Source organism: Gavia stellata, chromosome 7 (assembly GCF_030936135.1).
Source record: "Gavia stellata isolate bGavSte3 chromosome 7, bGavSte3.hap2, whole genome shotgun sequence".
In the NCBI taxonomy this organism is placed as follows: Eukaryota; Metazoa; Chordata; class Aves; order Gaviiformes; family Gaviidae; genus Gavia; species Gavia stellata.
The window spans coordinates 7,425,948-7,453,305 of NC_082600.1; the positions used below are offsets into that span (position 1 = coordinate 7,425,948).

The window sequence follows — 27,358 nt, forward strand, 5'->3', positions numbered from 1 at the left end:
CCATATATGTATGTGTGTGCATGTATACACATACATATACTAGCTTATAGATAAAGTTACAGAGTTCCAGTTTTTAATTTTCATTAAAACTAGCATAACTGAAAATTATTTTGTTTTAAATGGAAGGTGCATTCTGAGGTGTGATATGAAGCACTCATGCAATACTTTGTAAATGTGCTTTGGGAGCAGAAGAAAGCTACTTAACTGCGATGTACTGAATGTGGCCAAAATTGCAAACACATTTTCCTGCAGAACCAGAACATTGATCAAGAGGCACTAAAAACAGCAGCACTGGAGATGTTTTTCTTGGGTTATCCAAGAATTGAAGGCATGAAATATTTCCCAGCTATAACTACTGTCATTCTCATTGGACAAAATATTCAAAAGATTTCAGATCTAGAGTACTGCCTGTTGCTCAAAGAGCTGTGGATTGCTGAATGCTGTATAGTGGTAAGTTAACTACAAGTTTTCTTTCTAGCCAACTTTATACAGTTTCCAGTCCCTTACAATGATAATCATATTCTTTCACAAAACTCCTTTCATCTATTCAAGGAAGAAGGCACTATACAAAGGAGTCAGGATATGGCATTTCTTTGCTTAAGTATCACATTTTAGATATGGATCAAATTACATCTGTTACTTATTACAGGTTTTTGTAATTTAGAACCTATTGTTGGCTTTTTTTCTTTCATTGGAAACAATATTTTTAAAACTAGAATAATTACATTGAAACCTTTTCCTGGAAACTGCTTAGAAAGGAAACATTCTAATGAAAATAATACTTTCTTTAAAAACACATAATCATTTATCATGAACCATTGTAGCTGCTACTACTTTTTCTTTGTTGGCTTAATTGAAAAGCTTTCTAAATCAGCAGAATTCTGCACAGAGGGTGTGGTCTCAAATTATTTGGAACTACCTAATAATTTTCTGTGCGAGTTAATGCCATCTTGACAAAAAAGAGTGTTATTTTGTTCTTCAGTGCTGCAAAGTAATACCTCTTTTGAGAAAATAGAAAATAGATGGTCTATGAATATGTGTAAATTTGCAAAAGCTTTATCTTTATTGCGATGAAATTTCCAGCATTGAAAATCTGGAAGTGCTAACAAAGCTGAATCTACTTTGGTTGAATAATAACCTGATCAAGAATATAGAGGTGAGTCTGGTGTCCTCCTTATGCTTTCTTTTATTCTAATTTGTCTAATGTATGATATTTTAGTAGTATCGTATATAAATGTGTCTAATAAGTAGGGCTAACTTTTAGAATTGTTGAAAAACATAAACTGAAGTTTAGAATTTTCCTTTCTAAGAATTAAGGCTGAAGCATTATTTGGAATTGATTAGCTGTCAAGGTTTTCTGCATATGCAGAGTTAACTAAATCACTCATTTTCAAAGACCTCTGAGATTCGTGATGAGAAAAAGATTTTTTAAGTTTTCTTAGAACTGCAGATTTTTGTCTGCACTTCAGTATTATGTAAAAGGTTTGCCATGTAATTTTTATTTTAGTGTTTGAATTTTTTATTTTTTTATAACTTGGAGAGATTAACTCCTGTTCAGGAGAAGTTTTATCCTGTTTTTTTCTCATGCTGTCATATATCAAATTAGCTCCTGTGAAAAATTACTTTCTCCCCGTGCTAACCTTTGAGTTGGAGGCTAGTCCAGAACCAGTAAGAGCTCTGTGATTAGCAGTTTGGCATGTAAAGGGAGAAGAAATGTGTAAATGTCCATTTCTAGCAAAAGACCATGTAGCTTTCTGAATTACCTGACTCTTCATGCCCCAAGAGGGAGACGGAATTGCTGCAGTTCAGTCCGTTTTCCCTTGGGAGACTACAGGAAAAAAAGGCAGAGGGAGATACTGATACCAAGATAAAAGTAGTTAGAGCAGAAGGAGATGCCGGTAGGGATGAATGAGACCAGATTACTGTTAATCTTGAAAGCCATAAAAAGGAGGAGAGAGAAATTGAAGCCTGGCATGATGATAGGAAAGGAAAGGGAAGACTGAGAAATTACAGCTGACAAAGTACAAGTGTAAAGGCAGTAGAGTGTTTCCAGAAATTATTATTTATTAGCAAGAACACTACAAACACTAGTGGCATCTCACTGCAAAGAACTGCAGTGTCCTCATGGAGAGAAATGATTGACATCAGTGATTTAGTTCTCATGATATCTGGAGGCCAAGACATGGGCTGCAGCCAAAAGCTAATGAGTACTCATGACATGAGGCATGATCTGTTAGGTTTCTCATGCACAGCTGTGAAACTAAGGCTGGGGGACTAAGTTTATTTTCATTGCAGTATCATTTACAAAGGCTTTCCAAGCTAATTCCCTTTTGGCAAAATGCATTCTCTCTTTCCACGTCAAAAGAAAGCTATAGTTCACAACAGAGGGTAACATTGTTTAGACTCCAGTCAAATTTGTTTTTACATTTGAATGATCTGCCTCTTAGCCTACAGGCTCTTCAGCATTTGCAGTGCTGTATTAGATTAAAACTGTATTGTTTAAAACATTCACAGGGCTTACATACTCTGTAGAATTTGCAAGAGGTCAACCTCACTGGGAGCTTAGTAGAAAAAATAGGAAGGTGATACCAGTCTGGCATTTCTAGCATGAGCATTCTGATTACTACCAAGGATTTATGTACATGGTTTTTAATCTTTCCCTCATTCTAATAAAAATTTCCTACCAACTTGCATGGTTCAGAGTCATATCCAATGTACACAGCCCTGATCATCCCAAAGTATGTGTCAAAACTCCCTGGGGCTCATCTTTGTTTACTCCAAACTCCTTTCCATTGCTGTAGCCATGTCAAAGAAGACAGAAAATAGGTATCGGTGGGATTTGTGCATATATTTATTTTTCTTTTTCACTGCCTTTAGTATAAAGGGCTTTTAGTTTAAATCTAAATCAAGCCTGTTTAATTATAAACGGAAATGTAAATCATGCCTGCATTTCTGAACAGATACTAGAGAATCTATTCATTTTTCTTGGTTTACCTTTATCTGTAATAAAAAGATCTTCCAAATACTACCCCTGCACTTTGAGTGGAAATGGAAAATAATATATTACATGTATGATGTCATTGTTTGTGTTAATTATTCTTCAGACTAATCAACAGCCAAGTTTCTAGGACTTAATGTATTGCAGGGGATCCATTTCCAGCTTCAGTTCTGCCAGGTTCATACTTATTTCAATCTGGTGTCTCAAGCCTTAGGTAAGTGCTTTGACCAATGGGCTCTTAAATGGAACTACAGCAAGAATGAAGCCTTAGAGATCCAGTCCAGAACAGTGGACTAGATAAGATACTCACCTAATGTGGTAAACTGAGTTTCAGGTTGCTGCTTTTAGTCATCCAGTACAGGTGTTTGCAGAGGACCTTCCTGCTGAGTTCCCAGATTCTTATGATTATTGCCTATTCTAGTCGGTACTATAAACATTTCTGAAAGGTCTGTGTTTGTTCTGGTACAGAAAACTTTTGCAGATTAGAAAGCTCTTTCTCACCCAGCTTTCAAGTTACTGCGGTTTTTTTCTGATTTCCAACTGATTAGTCTGTTCCCCTTCCTTTAAGAACAGTGTAAGTGACATAATGGATCAGAGTCAGACTGTAGATGCATTAGTGCAACCACAGTTACTCTAAAATGAAAAGACCTGTGTCACAGATTTTCTGTACAGCAGTTTGTAAACATTCGTAGTAGATCTTTAATGCACTTTGAGTTACCTCTTTGCACATATGTCTATACACAAGTAACTGAAAAAATATTGCTGATTATGTAAATAGGACCCCTTAAAAGTACTCTGATCAAGAATCAACAGATTCGTTTGATCAAGGGTACACAGACCCCAAGGACTGCCAGTGCAGGCTCATGCCTTATGGTCATATCTTCCTCCTTTGCTTGCCATATGTATTTCAGGTAGGATCTAGGAAGCAGGCATGCACTTCAGTCACCTCATCTCTTTGTCACAAGTGCCTATAGTTAGTGCATATATGAGTATTTTAAATAATATTCACAGTGGGGTGTGTAGGCAGAGTGAGCTAAGTTGCTTTCTTAAAGAAAAGTGTTATGGAAGTTTTATATTTGGGAGCCAAATCCTTGCTTGTTATTCAAAAGGAATGAGAAGTTCATTCTCTTGCTTTACCTAATCTCAGCTGTATAGCAACTTGATAGATCCTAAAGATTTACCTCTTAAAAAAGAATGCAAAAAGAGTTTTGCTTCCACAAAGCAGAGAGTAATTATTATGCTACACAGTGATCACACATGGGGAGCGAAATGATCCTTGTCCTTAGGTGTCTGAGGAAAAGCTGCATTTCCATTTTAACTGTACCCTCTAACTCTCTTTTCATTGCTGAGACTTGCATCATAATGAAGTCACATTGAGGGATCATCCTGCCTGGGTGAAACAATGGTCTAATTGATATGAATAGGACTGGGATATGAGCCAGTGTACAACAGAAGAGTATGTGCAGTTGCTCAGAGCAGAGCTGTCCCTTTGGCCAAGCAATTCAGCTGTTTCTATTGACAATCAAGTGTTTGAATTTATTAAAATAATTTTCTGTTTTCATGTTTTCTGGTATGCTTTGTAGTACACATATAGAGGGCTTATCTTTTAAGGAAACATAAAAAAGATAAATTTCCTGCCATACTTTAACATAACCTCTTGCTTCTGAATCCTAATGTGGTCTCTTTATCAGCTGGAACATGAATTGGCCAAGCTGCAAATGTTGAGGTAAACATCAAGTAATAAATCTCTAAGGCATAAGAATCATCTGGAAACTGAAAATTCAGTTCATGATAATGAAGATACAGAAAAGACATGTCTTGAAAAAGCATTCTTACAAAAAAATAAATGCATTGGAGGAAAGAATAGTATTCCAGAACAGAAAACTGAATGAGTATGTTTAGTGAATTTCACAAGAACAGTATTCTGATATTTTCAGACATTAATAATTGGGTATGATGGTGCCTGGTGGTTAGGAGATTAATGACAGGACTTGAGCCTGTATCACATTTGTTTTTTATAAGGTCCAAACTAGGAGTATTGCAAATATCATTAAAGTGGCAGTTCTTATGTGGTCTGAATTATTAGATCCAGGCCAGCTTCTAGTAGACAGATGTTGCTATTCCTGTTACTGGTGACCTCAGTAAATAGGAAAAGGATTGAACAAAAATAGCTGGGATGAGTAGTTATATTGGACCAGTGCTTGGAAAAGTTTTCTGGGCCTTTAAATAGTAGAGATCCAGCAAAGTGCTGTGGTTTTTTTGTTTCTGTTTGCTGGGTTTTTCCCCCTGCTGTAATTCCAATGTGATTTTAATGGCTTCTTTTTCTCGTCATTCATGATTCTAGCTTAGGACTTCATGTATCAAATTCATGAGTCAAAGTCAATGGCCAGCACAAAGTCTACACACAGAGAATCCTTCATAATAGGGCATGTGGAGGATATCATTGATGCCATAGACCTAGTACTGGATGCCAGCATGGGTCTGAAGCTCATTCTACAGAATTTTTATGAAGGGAGAATTGGATGTCTCTCTTCTGATGGGTAGAAAGCTGTCCTCTCTCTGATGTTCTGCAGCACAGCTAAGGCATACCATTCATCTGGCCAGTTCTTGCTTTGTTTTTGTGTCTAAGACCAATGAACACTGTTCCTATCTACAAGTGTAGTACAAAGAGTCTGTAGTGCATCAAGCCCCAAAAGAATCAAATAATTTAGATCTTGCATTTGAGTGGAAATAGTATGGTGAAGTAGTACTGTTTTAAAGTTTGTTAATAAAGAGAGGCAAAGACTGTTGATCATCTCAAGCATGGAACAACTGATGCCAGGCGTGGGAGAATTTAAACGTACTGTGAAATTTGTTGCTGTTACTTGCCACTGATTTCATGCAAGTGCCTCACAGTGCACCCAAGTCCAGCACGGTTTCATTAGTGCTGCAATTTGGACTGACATCATTATGAATACTAAATAGCAAACTAAGGCCTCCTCTTACTTGAGGCGGTGATTCTCTTAAGCTAATGACTATAGAACAACACTGAGGGTGAAGTGGCTGAAGTTTGATGTTATGGATCAGTATACGACCAGTATATCCACGTGTTAGGATCAGTATATCCACAGTTGTAGTCTTTCAGATTTAAAAAAAATAAATCTTTCTGTAATCATTAATTTGCCTAAATTTGTTGCTCAAAAAAAAAATCAAAATTATGTTAATTTGTCCTGTTATGTTGTCCCAGGCAGAATTTAAAAGATTTCCAAGTAGAAATGAAGAAAAGTTTTAATTTGGTAGTATAATTCTTGTTGATGGAATTGGAAAGAGTGGGAAACATTCGCTTTGAAGAAGCTTTATCAAATAGTCCATGGTAAACTTTTGAAGGTCTTCAAACTAGAACCTGTTTCTTATGATTCCAAGTTAATAATTTTTGACAAAACAAATTTATTACAAGGATCTGGAATATTTTGAAGCACCAGTGCTCCACAGACTCCGTTTGCAGATAGCTGATGAGAAAGGAAACACTCTCTCCCCTCTCCTTCTCTTGGTGATGTACTAGGCTGAAGCTTTGAGCCCACAAGGACTGATCTTTTTGTTGCCTTTGCTTTTTTATTACCTATTTATGAAGTCCTTGATTTTAAAAAAAGGAAGATAAAAGAATAAACAAGCTATCCAATTGCTTTTTAACAACAGTGATAATGATTATTCTAAGTTCCTACACAGCTTTACTTGTAAAGAAGCATTAGAAGTTGCTTACATAATCTTTGTATGAATAACCTTGATGCTTAGTTGAGGGAAGATTCAAATTTAGACTGGCAGTATTTCAAAGACTGTTTTCTGCTTGAGTACGCCAAGCTTGTCTACCTCAGGTATGCCTTCTTTTTGTGTTCAGGGATGTTTGTTAGAGCTGCAGATAGTTCTGTACTTACAGGTTCCATTTGAGGTTGTTTATAAATAGCATTCTACTTACTTTTAATGCCACTTTCTCAAGCCAAGGATCTTTTTGTTTTGGCAAGGAGAAATTCATAAATCACTCTCATAGGGATGAAAGCCAAACCAAAGGTTTTTGGATGAGTAATCTTAGCACAAAATCTTTTTGAGAAAGAGCAATATTTTTATTACTTGCAGTAATGATTTTGACTGTTATATCTTCTTTTTAAAGAAAACTTTCCATTGATTGAAAAACTGGGGAACTTACTGCATTTCTAGGTTGGTTCTCTTTCTAAAGTGTCTGATTACCCCATAACCTTCAAGGAATCTTACAGTACCAGATGGAAGTATGGGAGTTTATTGTCTTCCTAGTCAGACACAGAGAAAATGGCCACATATTTTTAAGTGATTTGATTTCTGTTACACAGGGAATAGGTGAGCTTCTGTCCCCAGGTTCCTGGCTGGCCAGTGGACTGTCTCCTCTTTCTCAAGTTTGACTGCAGAAACTCTTGTAGGTTCTTGCAAACCATGCTCGCTTTATGCATGATTGTGCTTAGTATAGTGGAACTGCTCATTTGCATAGTGAAGAAGGATTTAAACAGATTTTAGATATGGCAGTGCAAATATAGAAAAGGAACACAATGAATCACATATGATTAGATATTGATATTTGATGCTTAACTTTGAATGCCACATTTGAAGAAAATAAGGTAAATTTATTTGTCTCCACTTGAGAGAACAAAGTTATAATGAAATGAAACAGGCTAGAGGTATTGCTTGTGATTCTTCTGAATAGGAAACAGAAGAAAATCATGTAGATAGCACTGAAAAAATCAGTGCAAAACAAGAAGAAAATGTTATTAACTTAGTGCTCTCCTCTGTGCATTTCGGCACACAGGTTTAGTTTTTCTTGTGATAATTCAATCACGATTTTGTACCTAGGACTTCAGAGCATACAGTATCATGGGAATGAAAACAAATCACATCTTTAGAGTGCATAATCAAATTCTGAGGCTGAAATTCAAGGAGAAGTTTCAAATATTTCTGTAAAAAGAAGTTTTCAGTGTAGCAGAGTAAGTGGCTAAGTTTTAAGAGCTATTTAGTGTAGCACTGGCCTGTGAAAAAAGTTAACTTTATGATTACAAGAACAGAAGCATTTTGCAAAGCATCAAATAATCTAGGATTATTAAGAAGTTTTACCCAGACAGAGGTGGCTTGAAGTTGCCCAAAATCCCTACGCTTGGTGTTTCTGCAACTGGCTCTTGGACTTCAGAGGTCCATAGCTTGGTAGAAAATACCAGGAATGAGAGCTGGTTCAGATTTTTGCAGTTAGAATCTGGGTCTTACCTCATCTGTTCCTCATAGAGTTGTGAAAACAGTGTAAATATTGTTATGAGTGGCCATATTTGTGAAAGTGGAAAGCAGCAGGTGAACAATGCAGAAACAAAACAAAACCCAACCAGGTGTATATGCATCTGTATCACAGGATGCATACGTCAGGACAGGCACAAGGTGGATTGGTATCCGTGCAAGTAAGTCCCAAGCTTTTCTGGGCAAGTCTCAACTTTGAAATTTGTGTGATTGTACTGATTTATTCCACTGCCTTCCAGGAATCAGGTTGAGACTTGTGATGCAGTCATGATAGTTATCATAAGCGCTGGGACACATCTGCCCAAAGGAGCTTGTAGAACCATGTCACCAGTGGAGCAGTGGTCTTGGGACACCCAGTTGCGTGCTTGTAGCTGAGACAGAACCCCCACTGAATCCATTTCTTTCTTTGCATACTGAGCAGTTTGCTGACTTGATATGTGTGACTGCATTGTTACAATTTTAGTACAGTTAATACAGTCCTTTTCATCTTTTTATGTGCATTCACGATGTTTATATGTATGTGAAAGTTCATTTTATGCATATAAATGTATGTGTGATTTCTGTTTGTAGTAATCAGAGCTGACAGCTTGAAGGGAGCTGGAAGACCTTTTCAATCCTGAAAGCAAAATCTTACCTCCCTGAGGGACAGCAGGTGCTCTCTGACCTCAGGACATTTTAGCTGCTAAGATCAAAGCAAATTCCCTGGGATTCAACGCATGCCCATTCGGAGATGCAGTTTTTCAGTTAATGGCATAACATGGCTCAGCATGTTGGGGGGGGGGGGGGGGGGGCAGTTAGGGGCGGTTTTGTTTGCTTAGTGGTTTGGGGGGGTGGGGTATCATTTGACCCAGAAACAGCGTAGCCACAAGAAACATTCAGAGGTGGGCAGAGAAGATCTTGTTGATCGTACCACTTTCAAATTTTTTCCTGTAAGCCTTTAGCTAAAAGTTATTTTCCCCATAGCTGAAACACCACTATTGAGCTTCTTATCCATTGCAATACAACATGAAAGAGACTTGTTCACCCCTTGCTATTGTTCACATAAAGTAGGAAACACAAAGTGACCCTCACTCTTACAGCTTTACTTCAAATTATTTGAGGTAGTAGTCTGTATCAGACAATTCAACTACCCACTTTCAGCACTTTTTTCAGCCCATGGGGAAGTCAGATTGGCACAGCTAACAATTTCAGGAGCTCTTTTCGCATTACCTAGAGACAACAAAACTGTTCAGGAAGCTCCCCAATGCACTCTGTATCGTGTTGGTAGGATATCCTCCAGGTTGTATGAAAAACTGTCTCATTGTATTAGCTCCTCCTATGGATTAGCCAGATCAGCTCCATTCATATGTATTAGACCCCATTCCAGTTGGTGATAGGCAATTTATGCATCTTCCCCGAGAAGCAACTATCAGCCCAAAACTGTTCTTAAATTGAAACCTCATGGTTTATTGCTTATTTTGGCAGAGAAGTCCAGCAAAAATTAATCAAATCCTCACACTAACCTGCTGATGCTCAAACTGCGGTGTTGTAAATCATCAGAAATGACATCCTCATGAAAAAAAATTTCAAGAAGAAAATAAGTTATCAACAGTTCTGTAGTATTTGTATGGGGTTCTGGATCTGCTATCAACATTTATTGTACTATTCTCTTTCTTTTCATGCTATTGCTACCTTCCGGCTAGGGATCTTGAGCAAAGACAAGACTTGTGGTTCCAGAGGTAAATAGATTTTTTTTTTTCCTTATGTAATACGGAACATGGAGACTACTCTTACTGATAACAAAGAGGCAGGGGAAAAACAAAAAGCCTTGCAAGTGATCTCATGATTACTGTGAACATCAGTATTATGGAATTTGTGTTAATTATAGTCTGTTATCCTTAGTAAATATTGTGCAATGGATAAACTTTATATGGTCAGAACCTCTATTCTTGTCTTTTGCCTGCTTTTGCAACAGCATAATGAAAACCTGGAGTCTTTCCCTATTTCTTCTCTTTGTCGTTTCTCAAAAAAAGAAAAGATGGAATCTCTCTCTTACATATGCAATCCTGAATAGCCAGTTAAGGAAAAGCAGCTGCTACAAATGCTGGAGGATAGTTTCAAGGGTCTGGAAGTGCATATAGTATGCTGCATTGTGGACAGAAGAATGCTGTTGTTTAGTAAAGGATAGCACAGAAGACAGCAGGCAGAAAAGTGTTACTCTCTTTCCCCACCCCCATCATTTTTCTATTCATCTTTCTTCAGTTTTCTTCCTCTGTTCTCATTATGTTTCTTCGTGTTACCTCTGCTTCATTCTTCACATCTTTACTCCATCTGTGGCAAAGGCATGATTAGTGCTTTCCAGTTTTTCTCATCATCTTCTTGTCCTTTCCTTGCCTTTTCTCTTTATGTGGCAAATTGTCTCTTCTCACTTACCAATTCTCATCAGTGCCCCCCACTAGAGTTTGTGGGGACTGATGCAGGACTAGTTTGGAAGTCTCCACAGTAACAGCTGCAGCACCTGTATTTACTGCCTGTGGAACAGATTGGCTCAGTGGTTTCTTCAGCCATTTATTTTCAGCCATAAATTTTCATTTGTATTTGTTTGAACACAATATTATTTTGCTATTATTTTGTTCTTCCTATCAGTGCTAGCACAAAACATAGCATGGGTCTTCAGTTCTTTCAGTCTCAGTTCTAGTAATATAACATGCCAGGTCCTGGTTTGCAAGCCTCATCCTAACTCTAAATCACTGCCTCCTTTGTCCTTAATCCTAAATTTAATCCTAGTCCGTTTATCTCTGGTATCTCCAGATACCTAGATCTAAACGTAGGATCCCTCTGGCATGGATTCTAGTTGTCAGACCAGTCGCAACCCTAGAAACTGTCAGTCCTGTCCCAGTGACCCCTTCCATCTCCAGACTGTAAAATACCCAGACAGATGGCATATATTATTTCATGCTGAGTAAGAAATTATGAATAGAATAAGTATTTTCACAGACTCACAGAATGGTTGAAGGTGGAAGGGGCCTCTGGAGGTCACCTTGCCCAACCCACCTGGGGGTCACTTATAGCAGGCTGCACAGGACTATGTCCAGAGAGCTTTTGAATATCTCCAAGGATGAAGATATTTCAGGTAAGGAATTTTTCCTTCTGACTTACAAAGGAAAAGAATAGAAAGTAGGAAAATTAATTCAGGGCAACTGTTCTCTAGTCCCTATTGCTCTCCTTTTTTTCTTTCCAACCTTTTGCACACCTGTCTTTCTCTTTTTGCTCTGAAAAGAGATCAGACTTTTGGGTGGCAAGATTGTATTTTCAAAAACAGTATCTATTGTCCTGTTTTGCTTCATTATTGTTTATATCATGCTAGTTTGCAGAGGCCCCACTGAAATTCCTTTTTGTGGTGTTATATGCTATATAAGCATACAGGAAGGCAGGCTCTGTCCCATAGAGCTAGCAACCTGATTTTCTTGTCCATATCTCTCATTCTGTTGGAATAAAGACACCATAAACTATTTTCATATTCATTCATCTTTGCTTTCCCTGCCTACCATCCCTTATTATAATTCATGGCTATATTTTTATGCTGCTTAGATTTGTTTACATTTTTAAGGGGTGGTCTCAGTCAAATAAAGATACTTGGCCCTTGCTTTAATCTTTGCTGCAGGCTACAGGAAAAAAAGCTTTTCTTCTCTGTAACAGTCTAAGCATATGTGAATGTCCCAGAACAGAGTTTCTGAAACAATAAGCTAAGGCAGAAGGCAAAAACAGCAGTGATCCAGAGAAGTCATTCAAGCATGGTCAAAGTTTGGAAAAATCTTGTAAAATATTTGCTAGATGGCTTGTGTAATTACTGTTACAGAAAAGACATTTTGTAAATACTGTAGATGGCCATGAGATGGCATATGCAGCCTTGAAAGAAGCTCTGAAACTTTGCTGAAATCTGTCCCAGTGGCATTTCTGCATATTAGAAAGCTCCACAAAGGGCTTGGGCTATTGGGATTAATTCCCAGACAGGAGTTTGAAGCATGTATGAGAGATGTCCTCATGTGAGAAGTAATTAGATAGGTCTGATCTTTTCTAGATGAGTGAGGAAAGGCACAAATCCATTGGGCACAAATCCATGTCCAGGACAGGGCATGGAAGGGAAAAACACCAGTCATGCTGTGTGACCCTGTCATTGCAGTGGCTTAGGAATGATCCAATTTCAATGGAATTTTTAAAAAGTATAGAAGTCTTAAAGGTAATTAATTATTTATGATTTTTGTAGAAATGTGGCTTAACCTAAATTAGGACACCTCTCTTCCCTCTCCTCCTCCCCACAAAGAAGAGACATTTCTCAGCTTTTCTAGGGTTCATTTTGGCATCAGCCAGCAGGGCAGTTGGCATGGACTTCTGGCAAGTTTGTCAGTATATATATATAGCTGGAGACTAGCCACTGCACATACTACCTTTCACTTGGCCTTGGTGTCATAGGAAGCTTGGGGAAGCTGGATTTCCTGCAGTATGGGAGAAAGAGGTTGGAAGACTCAAGTCCAAAGGATACCTGGCCTCACAGGTTCCACTGTTTATGAAATTACTTGTATTTCTGATTTCACTGGCTTTAAACATTAGCCAGCTACAAATGGTAGATTGCACAGTGTAATCATTTTTTGCCAAAGTATATTTGTTTCATAAAAAACATTAAAACAGAATAATAATATATATAAAAATACATATTTATATTAGTATGTATTACATACATATTAGAGCATTCATTTGTCAGCCCAAGATGTAGCCTGCTTGTTATTACATTAAGCACCACTGTTGTACTATTCTGTCTGCACCCCCAAGCTAGAATTAGAAGCATTAAGTGTCTTTTCTCCCTCACTTAGGGAAAGCAATAATTGCAAAAGTTTTCCTTGGCCGCAGTGCTCCAGCTTATGCAATGAATCCCATCTATCAAGTCAACTACGCAGAAGCTAATTCAGTATTCAGGCCATGGAGATGCCTAGAAAGTGATGCATCTACTTCTGGCAATGGTATGTATCTGTAAGCACTTGTTAGCATAAAGTTAAGGTTAAATTAACATTTGTATTCTAAACTCATCTTTGACTTTGGGTTGTGTCAAGAGGTTTCATTCCTCAGAACACAGTCTCTGATGAACTGAGGTGCATTTTTTCAAAGACAATAACAAGCAAGAAGACTCCTCTTTGAATAAATATTTGTGCTTGTTTAGTTCACAGAGTGGAAGTGAGCTGTGCCACACTGCTATTTAGCCATTAGTCCACACTAAAAGTAGTTACTTCAGGCAGTTTCATACCCACTCTTTGAACAGCGGGATTGAGTGAGTGCTGCAAAGGGCAATACACATATACCATGAAGGGAATCTTCACGCTTAAAATCCACAGCCTTTATCTTTAAGCAAAATAAAAATAAGTACTGTTGAGAAGTGCACTGTTGTAAGTAACCAGATTAAATCTCTGTATCATATGTATCCTCTGAGTGACAGATTCTGCTTTACCCTGGTTTTTTTGCAAGAGAAGAGAGCGGGAATTGAGTAATGGTTTTACCTGTTCAGTCTGATATACCCTCCAAACTTTCCAATGTTAACAGGGAGCAACATCTGTCTCTTTATAAAGGAACTGGGGTTGTTTCTGGTTTCTTAGAAGAGAGGAAATGAAAGCTAATTTGGAAGGTGATCACACCATAATATGATGGAGTAGTTTTGGACAGTGCAGCAATGAAAGCACTGCAGGAGGGCTGTCCATGCTCTCAGGATCGAAGCTAGTCTTTGACAGGCTGTGATCTTCATGCTGGAATATGACAGTTGCTTATTCTACATGGGGTATTAGATAACCAAGTTAAACTCCTTTACTAGTCTGTATGGCAAAGAAAATCTAACGGCAGAAAGGAATAAAGCTGATGCATCTTCATCGAAGGAGATACCTTTGACTCATTAACATTCTGAAATTAATACCAAACTTAGCTAAAAACCAATAATATATTTGCCCTGTTGCCTCCACTTTAGAAATGTGGGCTTCCTTGGAACAGAGAAATTGAGATTGCAGCCATTGGCATTGCGAGTGGTTTGTGTTTGACCATGAACTGCTCCTGCCAGAATACATTGCTGAGTTTGAGTACGTTACACTGGTATGAACTTTGTTTTTCCTACTGTGATATTAAAAGGCAAGCTTTGGATTTCACAGATCAAGAGAAAAAAACAAGTAAGTAAAATTAAATTCTGTTCTACTAACACGACCTGACAAGCCCAGGTTTAAGGTTGATTCTTTTCTGTCCATTCTGTCAGAGCCAGATAAAACTTCTGTGGAAGTCAGTGAGAAACTTTCCACTCATTGTAGTGAGATTTGGATGAGGCTTTTATTTTGTACTTGTAAAAAGCATAGCAAAGAAAGCAAAGATCCTCTAAGTTTCAACAGATTGAATGAAATGCAGCTGAAAACTAAGTCCTCTCTCACTAAGAACTACTTTCTCTGGGCTACTGTGCAAAGTAAAACTTACGGTGTTGACTGTGCAAAGGATCTTTATTTCATGGGGTCTTGCAGAAGCAAATGATCTTAAGTTGTTTGATTTAAATTGTGAGATGAGCAGTTTTGGAAAAAAAAAAAGAAAATTTATTTTATTTCCAGCTGGTATTCTGAACAAGTTTTTCCTTGATTTCTTCTATTCATTTTTACAAGCATATAAGGCTGCTGTTCCACTCATTTAACTTCGTAACTTGCTGCCAAGGTAGAATGGCTCATTTCAGACTCTGCATTACTCTGTCTGTTAGAAACAAGAGAGTATGGGGAAGTGGGACGTTTGGCTGTGGGGAAAGGAAGGAGAGAGTCAAATTCACTGATGAGTCAGGTCTGCCTGGTCCCATGGTCCAGTGTTAGGCTACTCTACTGTGATTCTTGGACTTTGAGAATTTTGATGCACAGGTGTACTTCTTTTGACTCCAGCCAGAGTGCTCTATGGTACACAACAACACCTACAAGCAAAAACATTATGCAATGCTTTGATTATGAGGCAATTAAACCCAGTTTCTAGCAGATCTGTGTTACAGAAAGATGATTTCCTGACTTGATTGCTATTAATTTCCTAAACGAACTTCTCTCATTTTACACTTAGTATTAAATTTATTATTTTATTAAAAATTAGTAAGTTTACAAATGTCAAATGCCTTTTATTTTATATAGCTCAAAGCCCAGTGTTTGTTTTCTACGTGCAATATAACTGTGGAAGAGAGAAGCACAGAAAGATTTATTCTGTCTCATGGTTTGCAACGTGATGATGAAGTTTTGAATATGGAACCGACAGCAAAGGTCAGGCCTCAGATTGCTTGCTTAAATGAAAAAAAACCAATATTTTCAGTGGCCAAGGCCAATATTTAGTCAGGTACAGGTAAGGTATTCCTGTTAAATTTTCAGGAAAAGAAATGTATTATGTAATTGTTACTTTGTTATTCAGGTTGGCCCATGACCTAAACCAAACACAAAAGTTAAAAATTAACATTTCCATTTGGGCTTGATTCTGATGTTGCTTACATTTACTTAACATCACTAGAACTTGTGTTCCTCTGCCTATCAGTTATTATGCAAGGTGAATTATAATTATTGGGCTGAATCCTAATTGCATTTCCTATTGTGTAAAGGACAAGTAATTTCAATGAAAAACAGGTTAAGAAGAATTCATCTGAGGATAGGACACGACCTAAACTATCAGCCTTTCCTTTGAATTTTATGAAAGACGTGACTTCATGCCATTATGCCAGTTATTCTTGAAAAGATTTTTTTTTTTTGGTCAGATTTGACATCACAAGAATGCAGCCTAGGGGAAAAAAAACACATCAAAACTGTAGCAGGCTACAGATTTTATCTTCAGAAATATATAATCTTATAACAGCTGCACAGAAAAACACTTCTTCAGGTCAGCATAATTCTGACATTGCATTCATATGCATAACTATTGTGTGGCACCCTCAGTAGCTGCCTTTTCTGATGAAGTAGCCCTGATAAATATCTGATACATGAAACTGTGAAATAGTTTCTGAACTGGCACATTTTTAACTCTAGTTTGTGAGATGGTGTTGTTTCTTATACTTGATGGTTATGTTTTCAATCGTATTTTTTTACAGTTCCAAATGAACTTTTTCTTTTCTAAAGCTTATTTAGAGGCAATGCTAAGAAAGAAGAGAATAACAATTATCTTCTTATTTTACCAAAGTGCCATCTTTCCAGTGATCTGTGTTTGCAGTGAGATATTAGCAACTCTCCTCTCACTTTGCCTTTTCCTACTGTCTCTGCTCAGCTCCACTCTTCCCATACTGCACACTCATAATGGAAGAGTTGCCAGTTCCTTAGTGTCAGCAGCATCTGTTCCCTTCTCCTGTGAACCCATTGACTGTCTGACTCCCCATCCTAGCCAGGTCACTTTTATTTCAGGGAGAAGCTGGAGAATAAATAATCTTCAAATAAGTGAAAAAGAGTCATCATAGCCTCTATTGTCTTTTCACTATTTCATGTTAGTTTTGATTCACATTTTATAGTCATTTTATGGTTTACCAGTAGGATAGTATTTGTATTTGCACTCCACCAGTTGAAGCTTTTTCATTTTAAAGGCAGCCGTGGAGTATTACAGAGTTTGGCTGCATGTCTAGTAAAATTGTCATTTCTGATCTACTTTTGGCCTAGGTTTTGAATTTGAATGGGAACAGCCTGAGCACTCTGCAGGACATCTCTACACTTAGAAACATTTCAAAAGCTTATCATCAGCTTTAATGAATTTACTTCCTTAAAGAATATTTATGACCTTGTGAGAAATTAAGCTCTAATTCTTTTTTTTCAAGGAACATTTACTAGCATAAATATTTTTGCATTGTGAGGTGTGCTCACAAGACAGGATTGGGCCAGGATGCACACAGGGGAACAGAATGGGGGACTAAACTAGGATCTTATTAGCAGCCCACAGTTTTGGTTCCTGTTGATACTGTCTCCAATTTGAATCATGATATTACAGTGGTATCACTTTATCACCCATCTGACCTTTATAATGATCATTTCATTTTAATAAATAGAGTAACATGTCTGGAGCACACTAGGTCTCCCTCAACAGACCCAATACTGAGCAAGGGGGGTCCCAGGCACTGGATCCAATTAAGTCTATTTAAAGATTAAATGTGTCTGATTACTTTAACGAAAGTTTCTTTTGCAACACTTTTGGCCATACAACTATTTACAAACCTGAGTTATCTTGCAGCCCAGCCGGGAATATTTTGATGTGAGCGTTAACCATGTGATCACTTCTGAGGGCATTAGAGGCTTAAGCAAACTGCAGTTCTTCAACCTGAGCTGTAACCAGCTGAAAAAGTCCAGGGAAGATATAAATAACTTTCATAAACACACTCCCAACATACTCAGTCTTGACATCACACACAACCCATGGCATAAGGTGCATATCAGCACTTGAAATTCCTGGAAAAGCATTCTAACCATGACCACAGTTATAAAGGCTTAAAATCTGGTCCTGCACCTTATTAATTCTAAGGCCCTTGCAATGTAAGAAGCCTTCTGATCGTGTAATGGCACCTTCGTTCTCCCAGGACCTTCACTTCTTTTTGTAGTCACAGCCTAACCAAGTGAATAAGCTCTGTAGCATTTTTGCTCAGAGACATCTCTGAGGCATAATTCCTTTCTTTTTTGCTTCCTTTAAGAATTAAATTTATTGGTGGCCTGTGCCAGATATCAAAAAACCAAGCCCTGGCTTTAATTTTGCTGTCTCAGCTGCACTGAATAGGGGGTGGGAGCAAAGACAGTTCCTAGCCTTGGGGATGTGCATATACACTGTTAGTCTCTCTGTTACTGCATGTATCTGTCTGCAGCAGCACAGCTGTGTTGGCTGGAGCTTTGGCTAAAAAGCCAATACTCAGCCCTTTTACTGACTCTCATTCATTCCTATTGCCCAACCAGCTTCTGGAACAAATGTTTCCCTCTGTTCTTTATTCCCTTTGAATCATTACCTTTTAACATTATTTAAAGGGCTCAGTCAGAATGAGGAGAGTTAAACCTTACAAATTTGAGGCATTGAAAGGCTCTTAAAAAAGCTTTTTTAATTATCATTTAACACTAAATTCAATATTTTGTACAAGTCAAAGTCAGGCAAACAGAGTACTATCTGAATAGAATATGTCTCAAATAATTTGAACAAACAGAACTTCACAGTAGGTCAGAAATTATTTAATAAATACTGATCTTACAAAGATCTTTGCTGGTACCAAAAATTATATTCTAGCATGATTTTGGAAACAGTCCTGTTCAAGTTCTGCTGAATTCAGAATGCAAGAAAGTAACAATATTTGCCAAATAGAAACAAAGGAGAGGAAAATAACAGGGTAAACCATGCTTTTTTAAGGATCTAGTGCCAAACCCTTTGTCTTAAGGTCTTTTCAATACGTAATTTTGCAGAGTATTTTATATGCAGATAGGAAGCAATCTTTCCCAACCCCTGAGCACAAACTTGTTCTGCTTAAGCTCTGGACTATATCCCAAAGCAGTCCTGAATCCTAGGCTGATTCTAAGGCTAACCCACTCAATGGGCTGTATAGGCTGGAACTCAAGTGTTATGCTAACACAACTTTTATGTGGTCACAGCACAGTCACAATGAAAACTCTGTCCGCTCACATACTGAGTAAGACCATGTCTTTCTGCAAAAAAAATGGCTAAGTACCTTCACAGAAAACAGACTACAGTTAACACAGAGCATTTTAATGAGGCCTACCTTCTCTGCTTTATGTACCGAAAACTCTAAAAACTTGATATGTGCAAGATCTATGGAAGTCTTGCAAACTAGTAAACTTATAGATCTATGAATTATTATGTTTACTAATATATCACCTTCCCCTTCCAAGAATAGCAGGATTTTTATGCCATTTACTATATGCCAAGCTGTGAAGTATGTATAGTATATCTAGTTATATTATACACTAAATACAGTGTTTTCTTTTTTTTTCCCTCAGGTGTCTCTGTTAGAATATTCTAGGACTGATGAAGAAAAAACTACTATTCTCAGTGTACTTCCTTGTGCTAAAATTCTGTCTCAAATTTGCAAGACCAAGGCAGATTCGCAGATGCATTGTAATAACTGGTATTCAATGGTAAGGCTGATGCTGTTTAGTGTATATAGGTTAACATTTAGATTAATCTCTGTAAAATTTTTCTTTTGTTGTCTTAGGTTAAAGGTTTTATGCTTTTTGGTTAAAAAAATATTTCTGAACACATTCAAGTCTAACCAATAGTTATGTTGTCCCTGAGCTCTGAGAATAGCTATTTCCAGATGCCTCACAGGAGGTCCAGGACACCCTGAAGAGGGCATTTAAGTTACTTATTTTGCAGTGCAACTGTCTTTTTAGCATTAATAGATTTTTAAGACCAAGGGGTACTAATAAGATTCTCTAGACAGACTTTATGCATAAAGCAGGCAAGAAAGCATTATGTGGTAATTTCTACATCAATTTCATACCATCTCTTTGAGCTACAGCAGATTTTACAGTAAACCAGTCAGATTAGGATTAATTTCACCTAACTTTGCTTATCTACAGTGTAGATAACCACATCTGAAATAGTAATCCTACATTCCTTTTATAGACAGTGCAGAAACAATATAGTTTGGGGACATAAGTAACCTAACAGTTTAGAGGGTTAGTGTAGGTTGAAGGGAATTGCATCCTACCGGAGAGCCCAGCCAGCCACCACAGGTGTAGATATCTCTGTTGCTGATATTGTTTTGCTGGTATGAAATCCACTCTTAGTGTTTGTTTAAACGTATCAAGTAACAGTGAAGCTACCTCTCCTATCTCTCTATCACATCTATCCGGTTTCTAATACAAATTTGGCTACTATCAAACTTAATCCACTGGGTTTCATTTTGTCTCTTTCTGGTGTGCTAAAGAAGCAGAACCAGATGTTCTAAAGGACCAGAAGTCTTTTCCTTATTTAGCCAAAATCATCCCAATTTATCTTATCTTAAAGAAGCTAAGTTAGGTTGGACTTCTTAAGCATCTCATTATAAAGTGTTTTTTTATTTCTCATGACATTATTCTAGTTCCTTTCTGAACACGTTTTATTACATCCACATGGTTTTTATGTATGGCCTCCTACAAAACTATACAGAAACTTCCAGCACTGGACTGATAATGACATACCCAGAAATAATTCCGCTTGCCTAATCCAACTCACTAATCCAATGATTAAATATTAAATATTAACTGACATGTATGTCCTTGTGGCACGGTGCAAGCTCATATTCATCTGGTTTTCTATCATTAGTTCTAGTCCTTTTCAGTGTTCCTGAGATACTGTCTTTCATCGCATGAGTGTGAATTTCTCTGTTCCTAGCTACATAATTTACAATTTGTTCTATGCAGAAATGTACTTTTTAAATAGGGCCATCTCCTAATGTCATCTCCTAATTTACCAAGAAGGAACTCCTGCTCTTTTTTGCTAAGTCATTGAGAAAAAGAATTTCGAGCAGAACATCCATAACATCTGTAAAGTGATGATTTTCTTTCTATAGTTAGATTTTGAGATCCATCCTCTACCCAGTTTTTGTCTATTTAACAAGTTACCTTCACTTTTGGATATCATTTTTTTTAATTACATTCTCAGACAGAAGCTATTAATCTTATCAATACATTTACATTTTCATAAAAAGCAATTTAATATTAATTTTTGTTCCCTATGCACCATACTGGCATCTATTAATAAGGCCATTAACTTGTAATTATTTACTGTGTTGCATAACAGCTTTTCTGTGCTACCTAAGGATGATACCAAGCTAACTGAGCTATTCTGGCCATCCTATTTATCCTCAATACTTTTATAAGTTCAGTTTGTTCATAACCTTCTAGAACTTCCCAAGCATACTATTGTTTATATAAAATGAATTGATGAGTGGCTCAGAAAGTTCTTCAACTAGTTCATTAATATCCTTGATTGAAAAATTCCTGCTTTAAAAATGTTAACATGAGTAGTTCCAGTTTTAGATTCTTTTTAGTTATTAACAAAAGACAAAGTATTTTTTTTCCATGTAAATTATGAGCATCCCTTGACAGTTCTTCCCAAAGGCAGAGAAAAATACGCATTGAAACTATCTTTCTTTTCTTTATTCTGACTGACTATTTAAAAATCCTTAGATAGGATCAAGCCTATAGCATTGCTTGAATTTCATTAGGCCTTGATTATGATCTCTGATTGTATTAGCCATCAAATTTTCATCGACATTTCTAGTTTTCATTTTCAGTTATCCATGTTTCTAACAAATGTTTTATTCTCACTGCTATCATTTTTCCTCTTTTTCATTCACTTCTGCTGTAGTGGAATAAAAAGGCCATGGCTGATCCAGTAGGGCTCATGAATAGTTGCTTTACAGAATCACAGAATCACTAAGGTTGGAAAAGACCTGTAAGATCATCAAGTCCAACCATTAAAAAAAAAAAAACACCCAAACAACACCACACACCCCCACACAAAAAAAACCCAAAACCACCCATAAACCACAAAAACACACCACAACCCACACCAAAACAACCCACCCACACCACACAGCACCATGCCCATCAAGCCACATCCCACAATGCCACATCCACACGCTCCTTAAATACCTCCAGAGAGGGTGACTCTGCCACCTCCCTGGGCAGCCTGTTCCAATGTTTCACTACTCTCTCAGTGAAGACATTTCTCCTAATATCCAGCCTGAACCTCCCCTGGTGCAACTTGAGGCCATTTCCTCTAGTCCTGTCACTAGTCACTTGGGAGAAGAGACCAACACCCACCTCTCTGCAACCTCCTTTCAGGTAGTTGTAGAGAGCGATAAGGTCTCCCCTCAGCCTCCTCTTCTCCAGACTGAACAACCCCAGCTCCCTCAGCTGCTCCTCATAAGACTTGTGTTCCAGACCCCTCACCAGCTCCGTCGCCCTTCTCTGGACACGCTCCAGCACCTCAATGTCTTTCTTGTAGTGAGGGGCCCAAAACTGAACACAGTATTCGAGGTGCGGCCTCACCAGAGCCGAGTACAGAGGCATGATCACCTCCCTGCTCCTGCTGGCCACACCATTTCTGATACAAGCCAGGATGCCATTGGCCTTCTTGGCCACCTGGGCACACTGCTGACTCATGTTCAGCCGGCTGTCAATCAACATTCCCAGGTCCTTTTCTGCAGGGGAGCTTTCCAGCCACTCGTCCCCAAGCCTGTAGCGTTGTCTGGGGTTGTAGTGGCCAAAGTGTAGAACCCGGCACTTGGCCTTATTGAACCTCATACAATTGGCCTCGGCCCATCGATCCAGCCTGTCCAGATCCCTCTGCAGAGCCTTCCGACCCTCCAGCAGATCAACACTCCCACCCAACTTGGTGTCATCTGCAAACTTGCTGAGGGTGCACTCTATCCCCTCATCCAGGTCATCGATAAAGATATTAAACAAGACCGGTCCCAAAACTGAGCCCTGGGGGACTCCGCTTGTGACCAACCGCCAGCTGGATTTAGTCTGTAAACATAAAGGGTGAAGATTTTTTTAACTGTAAATGAAAAAGTGTGTAATGATGAAATGTTTAATATTTAACATTCTACGTCTTTAAACCTCTCCTAACTAGCCTTCACTTTTTTTAGTTTCAGTTTTTGTGTCACTCGTTTTGCTTGTGACTGCTTTTGGCGTATGAAATTGCCTTTTTCAAAACACCAAGGCTGGTGTTTTATGAGATACACTTGCTTGTTTTTTCTAAAGAATTGCCTCCGAAGGCAAGACAAAGTCCTTAATCTACTTGCTTCCTTTAAGGGTTCCAGAAATTCCAAATGCTCTGGACATATTTCAAAGGAGAATGTCAGTGAAGCTTCAAGAATGTTGAGCAATTTTTTGAAGAGCAAGGATGCTTGGTGGCAAGGATAATGAGAGAACCAGACTGATTCAGGAAAATGCAGCCAGCTCCTTTGCATTCTCTCCCTGATCAGTAGAGATTGGCCCTGAGAATTTTTCATTATAAAATTCAGTACCTATTCTTAGCTTATTTATTCTGCCAATTTTGAACCCAACTTTTTCCCGATGTCACAGAAGTATAATGTTGAAACACGTTGAAACATTAGTTGCCCTAGCAAATTCTATAAACATAAATTCTCTAATGCATAGAGCAACACAGTTTTCTAATACTGACCCTTCAAATATACCCTGCCCTAAAATTTAGAGGCTTAGGCATATTTCATGTTTAAAGCCAAGTGAGCTTTGCCACATGCATATTAAACTCTCTATACTAATCCATTTCTTGTGATCAGGCAGGATTAAAATTTCACAGAGTTCTACTAAATACCAATATGAAAAACAGATTGCAAGAAGAGAGCTAGTAGGTCTAATTTCAAACCAGCGAACACTGAGAAAAACCCCTTGAACATTATCTCTCACCTTGAAAGACTACCTAAAATTAAAAACTAATTAAGCAGTCACTTGATGAGCAGCAGGACTGAAGGAAATTGGTTTGCATTAAGAAAGAGCCTTGTCTTTGGGTTATCCAGTGCTTAATCAGGTGTGAGCTCTGAGTTTCTCAGATCATTCAGAACAGGTCTCTCCCGGATCCTCTAGCGTCTGGCATTGTAGCTGAGCCAATATTGCAGCCTTTCCTTCACTGGGATCGTCAGTTTATAACTCTGATTCAGCTGCTCATTTTAACGGAATTTGTAGGAAGTGAAGTAGTGCTTGTCTGACAGATAGGGACAAAACTCACCAATAGGTTTAAAAATTAGTGGTAATGCTAGCAGATGGATATACAGATAGCACAATCACATTAGCTTTGTTTCCTTAGGAAACTGAGCTGGCAAAAAGCTACAAGAGTCAGTGGAGGAAGATCCAAGGTCATCCTAACCTGTTCTGTTCCATCAGCTGAAATCATGTTAATCTACCCAGTATGAAAGGTTAAAAGCTCCTCTGTCAGTTCAATTTGTTATTAGAATATAGAATAGCTAGAGGAAAACACATTTCTGCTGATAAGTGTAGCGTTTCATTCTGTGTGCATTAGGGAATTCATGTTTAGAAAAACTGCCGAGAAAATTAATGCTTTAGCATATGTCATATATGTTTTGTGACATCAGAGAGAAGGGATTCCTAAAGGGTATGATAAATACTTTGGAAAATAAAATAATATAGCCCAAAATGTTCTTTAGTCATCACCAAAGCCAATCTAATGGTACTGAATATTTAAGTGATTATTTGTCTTAGATACAACCTAGATACAATACTGGATGTTTTGGGCCCCTACAATACAATTTGAATTTTTTGACTGGGAGTCTGTGACCTTTTCTTTTCCCCATTGTACAATGATTGGCTAACATACTGTAGCATTATAGGAAAGGGAGAGTCATAGTCATACAAACAGGTTATAGATTGGATCACTGACAGCCTTGTCTTTATAGGAAGCTTGCTGCCAAGTGTCTAAAGTCAGATCCTGTGTAAGAAAGTAATTTCACAACCTGGGCAGCAAAATATATGTTTGGTATAGACATTTATTTGTTTCTGTTCAAGAATATTTCAAACAAGAAAATTACTGAATTTGTTAATCTATGATATAGAGAAGAGAGTACTTAGTTTGTGTATAAAAAGCATGAAGAACTATAAAGTTAGGATAAATTCTGCTCTGACTTTGCACTCAGCCTCTTCCAGACTAAACATCCAGCCTTGGTGTTAGGCTGAAATCCTGTTTCCACTAAAGTCCTGTTGCAGAATGAGGATGTATAAAGCGCACTAGCCAATAAAATAATCATGTATTGCAGAAGGATTTGAATTGAACAAAACTATCTAAGATCTAATGCAGACACGAAAAAAATGTCTATGTTCAGATAGCTTCAACTGCAAAGGTACATTTGGGAGCTGGCATATTAATGTTGTAGAGCTCTTGTTTTTGGAAGAGAAGCTGAACTTTTTTGAAATGTATTAAAGATGAGTAGCTCTGTTGCATAATGGGGAAATATCACATCCTGCATCCAAGAAGCTGCCATTGATATTAGTAGGAAATGTACACATAGAAACTGAGCACAGAATAAACAGGTGGAATTAATTTACAGATTAATTGACTGGTCAGTTTCTTTCAATTCTAATACTGAGTTTTGTCACAGATCACGGTCTTAAATCGGGATGACCAACACTCTTCAAAATTTCCAACTGGGAAAAATTGGAGTGTTTAAGATGGGCATCATTTAGCAACAACAATCTTACACGTGTAGAAGGAATAAAGTCTTGTCTTAGCCTCGAAGAACTCACTTTAGATGAAAACTACATTTCAACACTAGATGGTACCATATTTACCATGGTAGTGATAATGCAGGCTGTTAAGCTGGGACACAGTAGTAATGTTTCTTTATACTGTATTATTATAGAGGGTGAGTTTTTACTCGCTGCCAACAGAGTGAGTTTTTCAAATATTAAAAAATCTGAGTGTCTCTTTAGCAGAACTGAAGAAAGGAAGTGAGGCAGAACGGTTATGTTCCAGCAAAATAAGTTATTTATTATTAAAATGTGCATATTTATCTATGTTTAATGATCTAATTGATCTAATGATCATTGATCTAGCTATAGTTTGACCCAGTAACACAAACTGTGTCACTCACTTGTAACTTGTTTTACATTCCGTATCAGCCACCTTTTGCTATTACAGCTCACTTTATACTAAGTGCATCTTGTTTATTTTTCAAGGAATTTCAAAGCTCACCAAACTTACAAGACATAGTTTAATAATAACCATCTTATCAGCCTCAAAAGACATATGTTTGAAAATCTGTCTTAGCCTCTATACAGTTCCATTGAGAACAACAGAATCACATCTTTAGTTGGTTTAAAGAAAACTAACTCACTAATAGAGCTACACATAAGTAATAACTTTGTTTACACCAACCAAGAGATACATCATTTAAAGGTAAATATTTACTATTTCAAAACTGATTTGTTTTTTATTACATTAGAAATACAGTGTTTCCCCACTTGTTCAAGTATAGAGGAAGCTATACTTAAACATAATTGGAGGTCCTGCCTGTGGGTACTGCATTCATCCATCTTTACAGCGGAACCCAAACTGATGAGAACCCCAATCTACATTTTTGGATTGATACTCACTCCAGAGAAGGAGGTACTGAACCCTCCAGGTAGACTGGGCTCAAAATGTTCTGCAGAGATAAACATCACTTATACCAGGTAGGCTAAATCAAGCCTTACAATCCATGGAATAATTCTGCAACTCATGTCAAATAACAAACAATTACACCTGCAGCAGTTCTAGTTCTTTTCAGCTTACTTGCAATGCTAATGTATGTATTATAAACTTTGTTGGCTGGATTCAGACACTAATTGGAGACTAATTGGAGACTGGTTCTTATTTATGTTCAGACTCTGTAAAACTGTCTGAGAGCACAAAGGCTTTTAAGGCCATGTCGGTATAGTTTTCACTCACTTTAAGGGCTATCTTTGTGGCTTGAATGTTGAAAAGTGCTATTAATCTAAATGAAGATACCTGGATTTTGTTAAGTGATTTCTCAGTTTTGAGTCATGCACATGACAGCTGAAGGAGGAGCTGAAAACAAAGCAGTCTGAATGCACCTATACATGGATGTTTTAAAGTTATATTAATAAACTCATGCTTTTTTCTACTTACTGTTTAACTAATCTGATAATTTTGGACATGAGTAGAAACTGAATAGTCTGGAAACAAGATCACTACCGACTATTTGTATTATTCTATCTTCCCTCTCTCAAAGCCTTAGATGGCATTGCAGTAGTAAGTTATTCTGTATGCAGATTATTACTATAACTTTTTAAAAAATAATTTAACAGATCAAGACCCAGCCGGTCAGACTTATTAATATGTGTGTAATCTTTTCATATACTCCATAACACTCCATTGTCTGTTTCTGTCTCTCTTTAGTCATTTTGGGGTAGAAATTGCCTTTTTTTGTAATAGTACCTAGCACAATAGTGTCCTGGCACATTGCTAGGATTCCCGAGGCTTTAACTATAATTTTGGAGCTTAATAATTTCTAAGACCTATGAAATTAGTGTACATTACTTACAAATCTGTATTCTAAACTAACTGAGAAAA

The 27,358-nt window shown here is 37.5% G+C and overlaps 1 protein-coding gene across 1 annotated transcript in view; it reads left to right on the plus strand.

Moving 5' to 3' along the window:
- Positions 1-261: 261 nt before the first annotated feature.
- LRRC9 (leucine rich repeat containing 9) overlaps positions 262-27,358 on the plus strand; it is a 39,402-nt gene continuing 12,305 nt past the window's right edge. The window contains 25 exon segments of the mRNA XM_059819481.1: positions 262-450; positions 1,016-1,156; positions 2,515-2,582; positions 2,702-2,738; positions 4,690-4,836; positions 4,838-4,894; positions 6,229-6,350; positions 7,809-7,826; positions 7,828-7,983; positions 8,521-8,527; positions 10,236-10,400; positions 11,925-12,057; positions 13,132-13,278; positions 14,268-14,389; positions 15,439-15,637; positions 16,586-16,593; positions 16,933-16,980; positions 16,982-17,053; positions 17,498-17,761; positions 19,210-19,392; positions 25,386-25,413; positions 25,416-25,562; positions 25,963-25,995; positions 25,998-26,183; positions 26,916-27,049. Coding sequence (XP_059675464.1) covers positions 298-450; positions 1,016-1,156; positions 2,515-2,582; positions 2,702-2,738; positions 4,690-4,836; positions 4,838-4,894; positions 6,229-6,350; positions 7,809-7,826; positions 7,828-7,983; positions 8,521-8,527; positions 10,236-10,400; positions 11,925-12,057; positions 13,132-13,278; positions 14,268-14,389; positions 15,439-15,637; positions 16,586-16,593; positions 16,933-16,980; positions 16,982-17,053; positions 17,498-17,761; positions 19,210-19,392; positions 25,386-25,413; positions 25,416-25,562; positions 25,963-25,995; positions 25,998-26,183; positions 26,916-27,049 — 2,775 coding nt within the window. The 5' untranslated portion in view covers positions 262-297.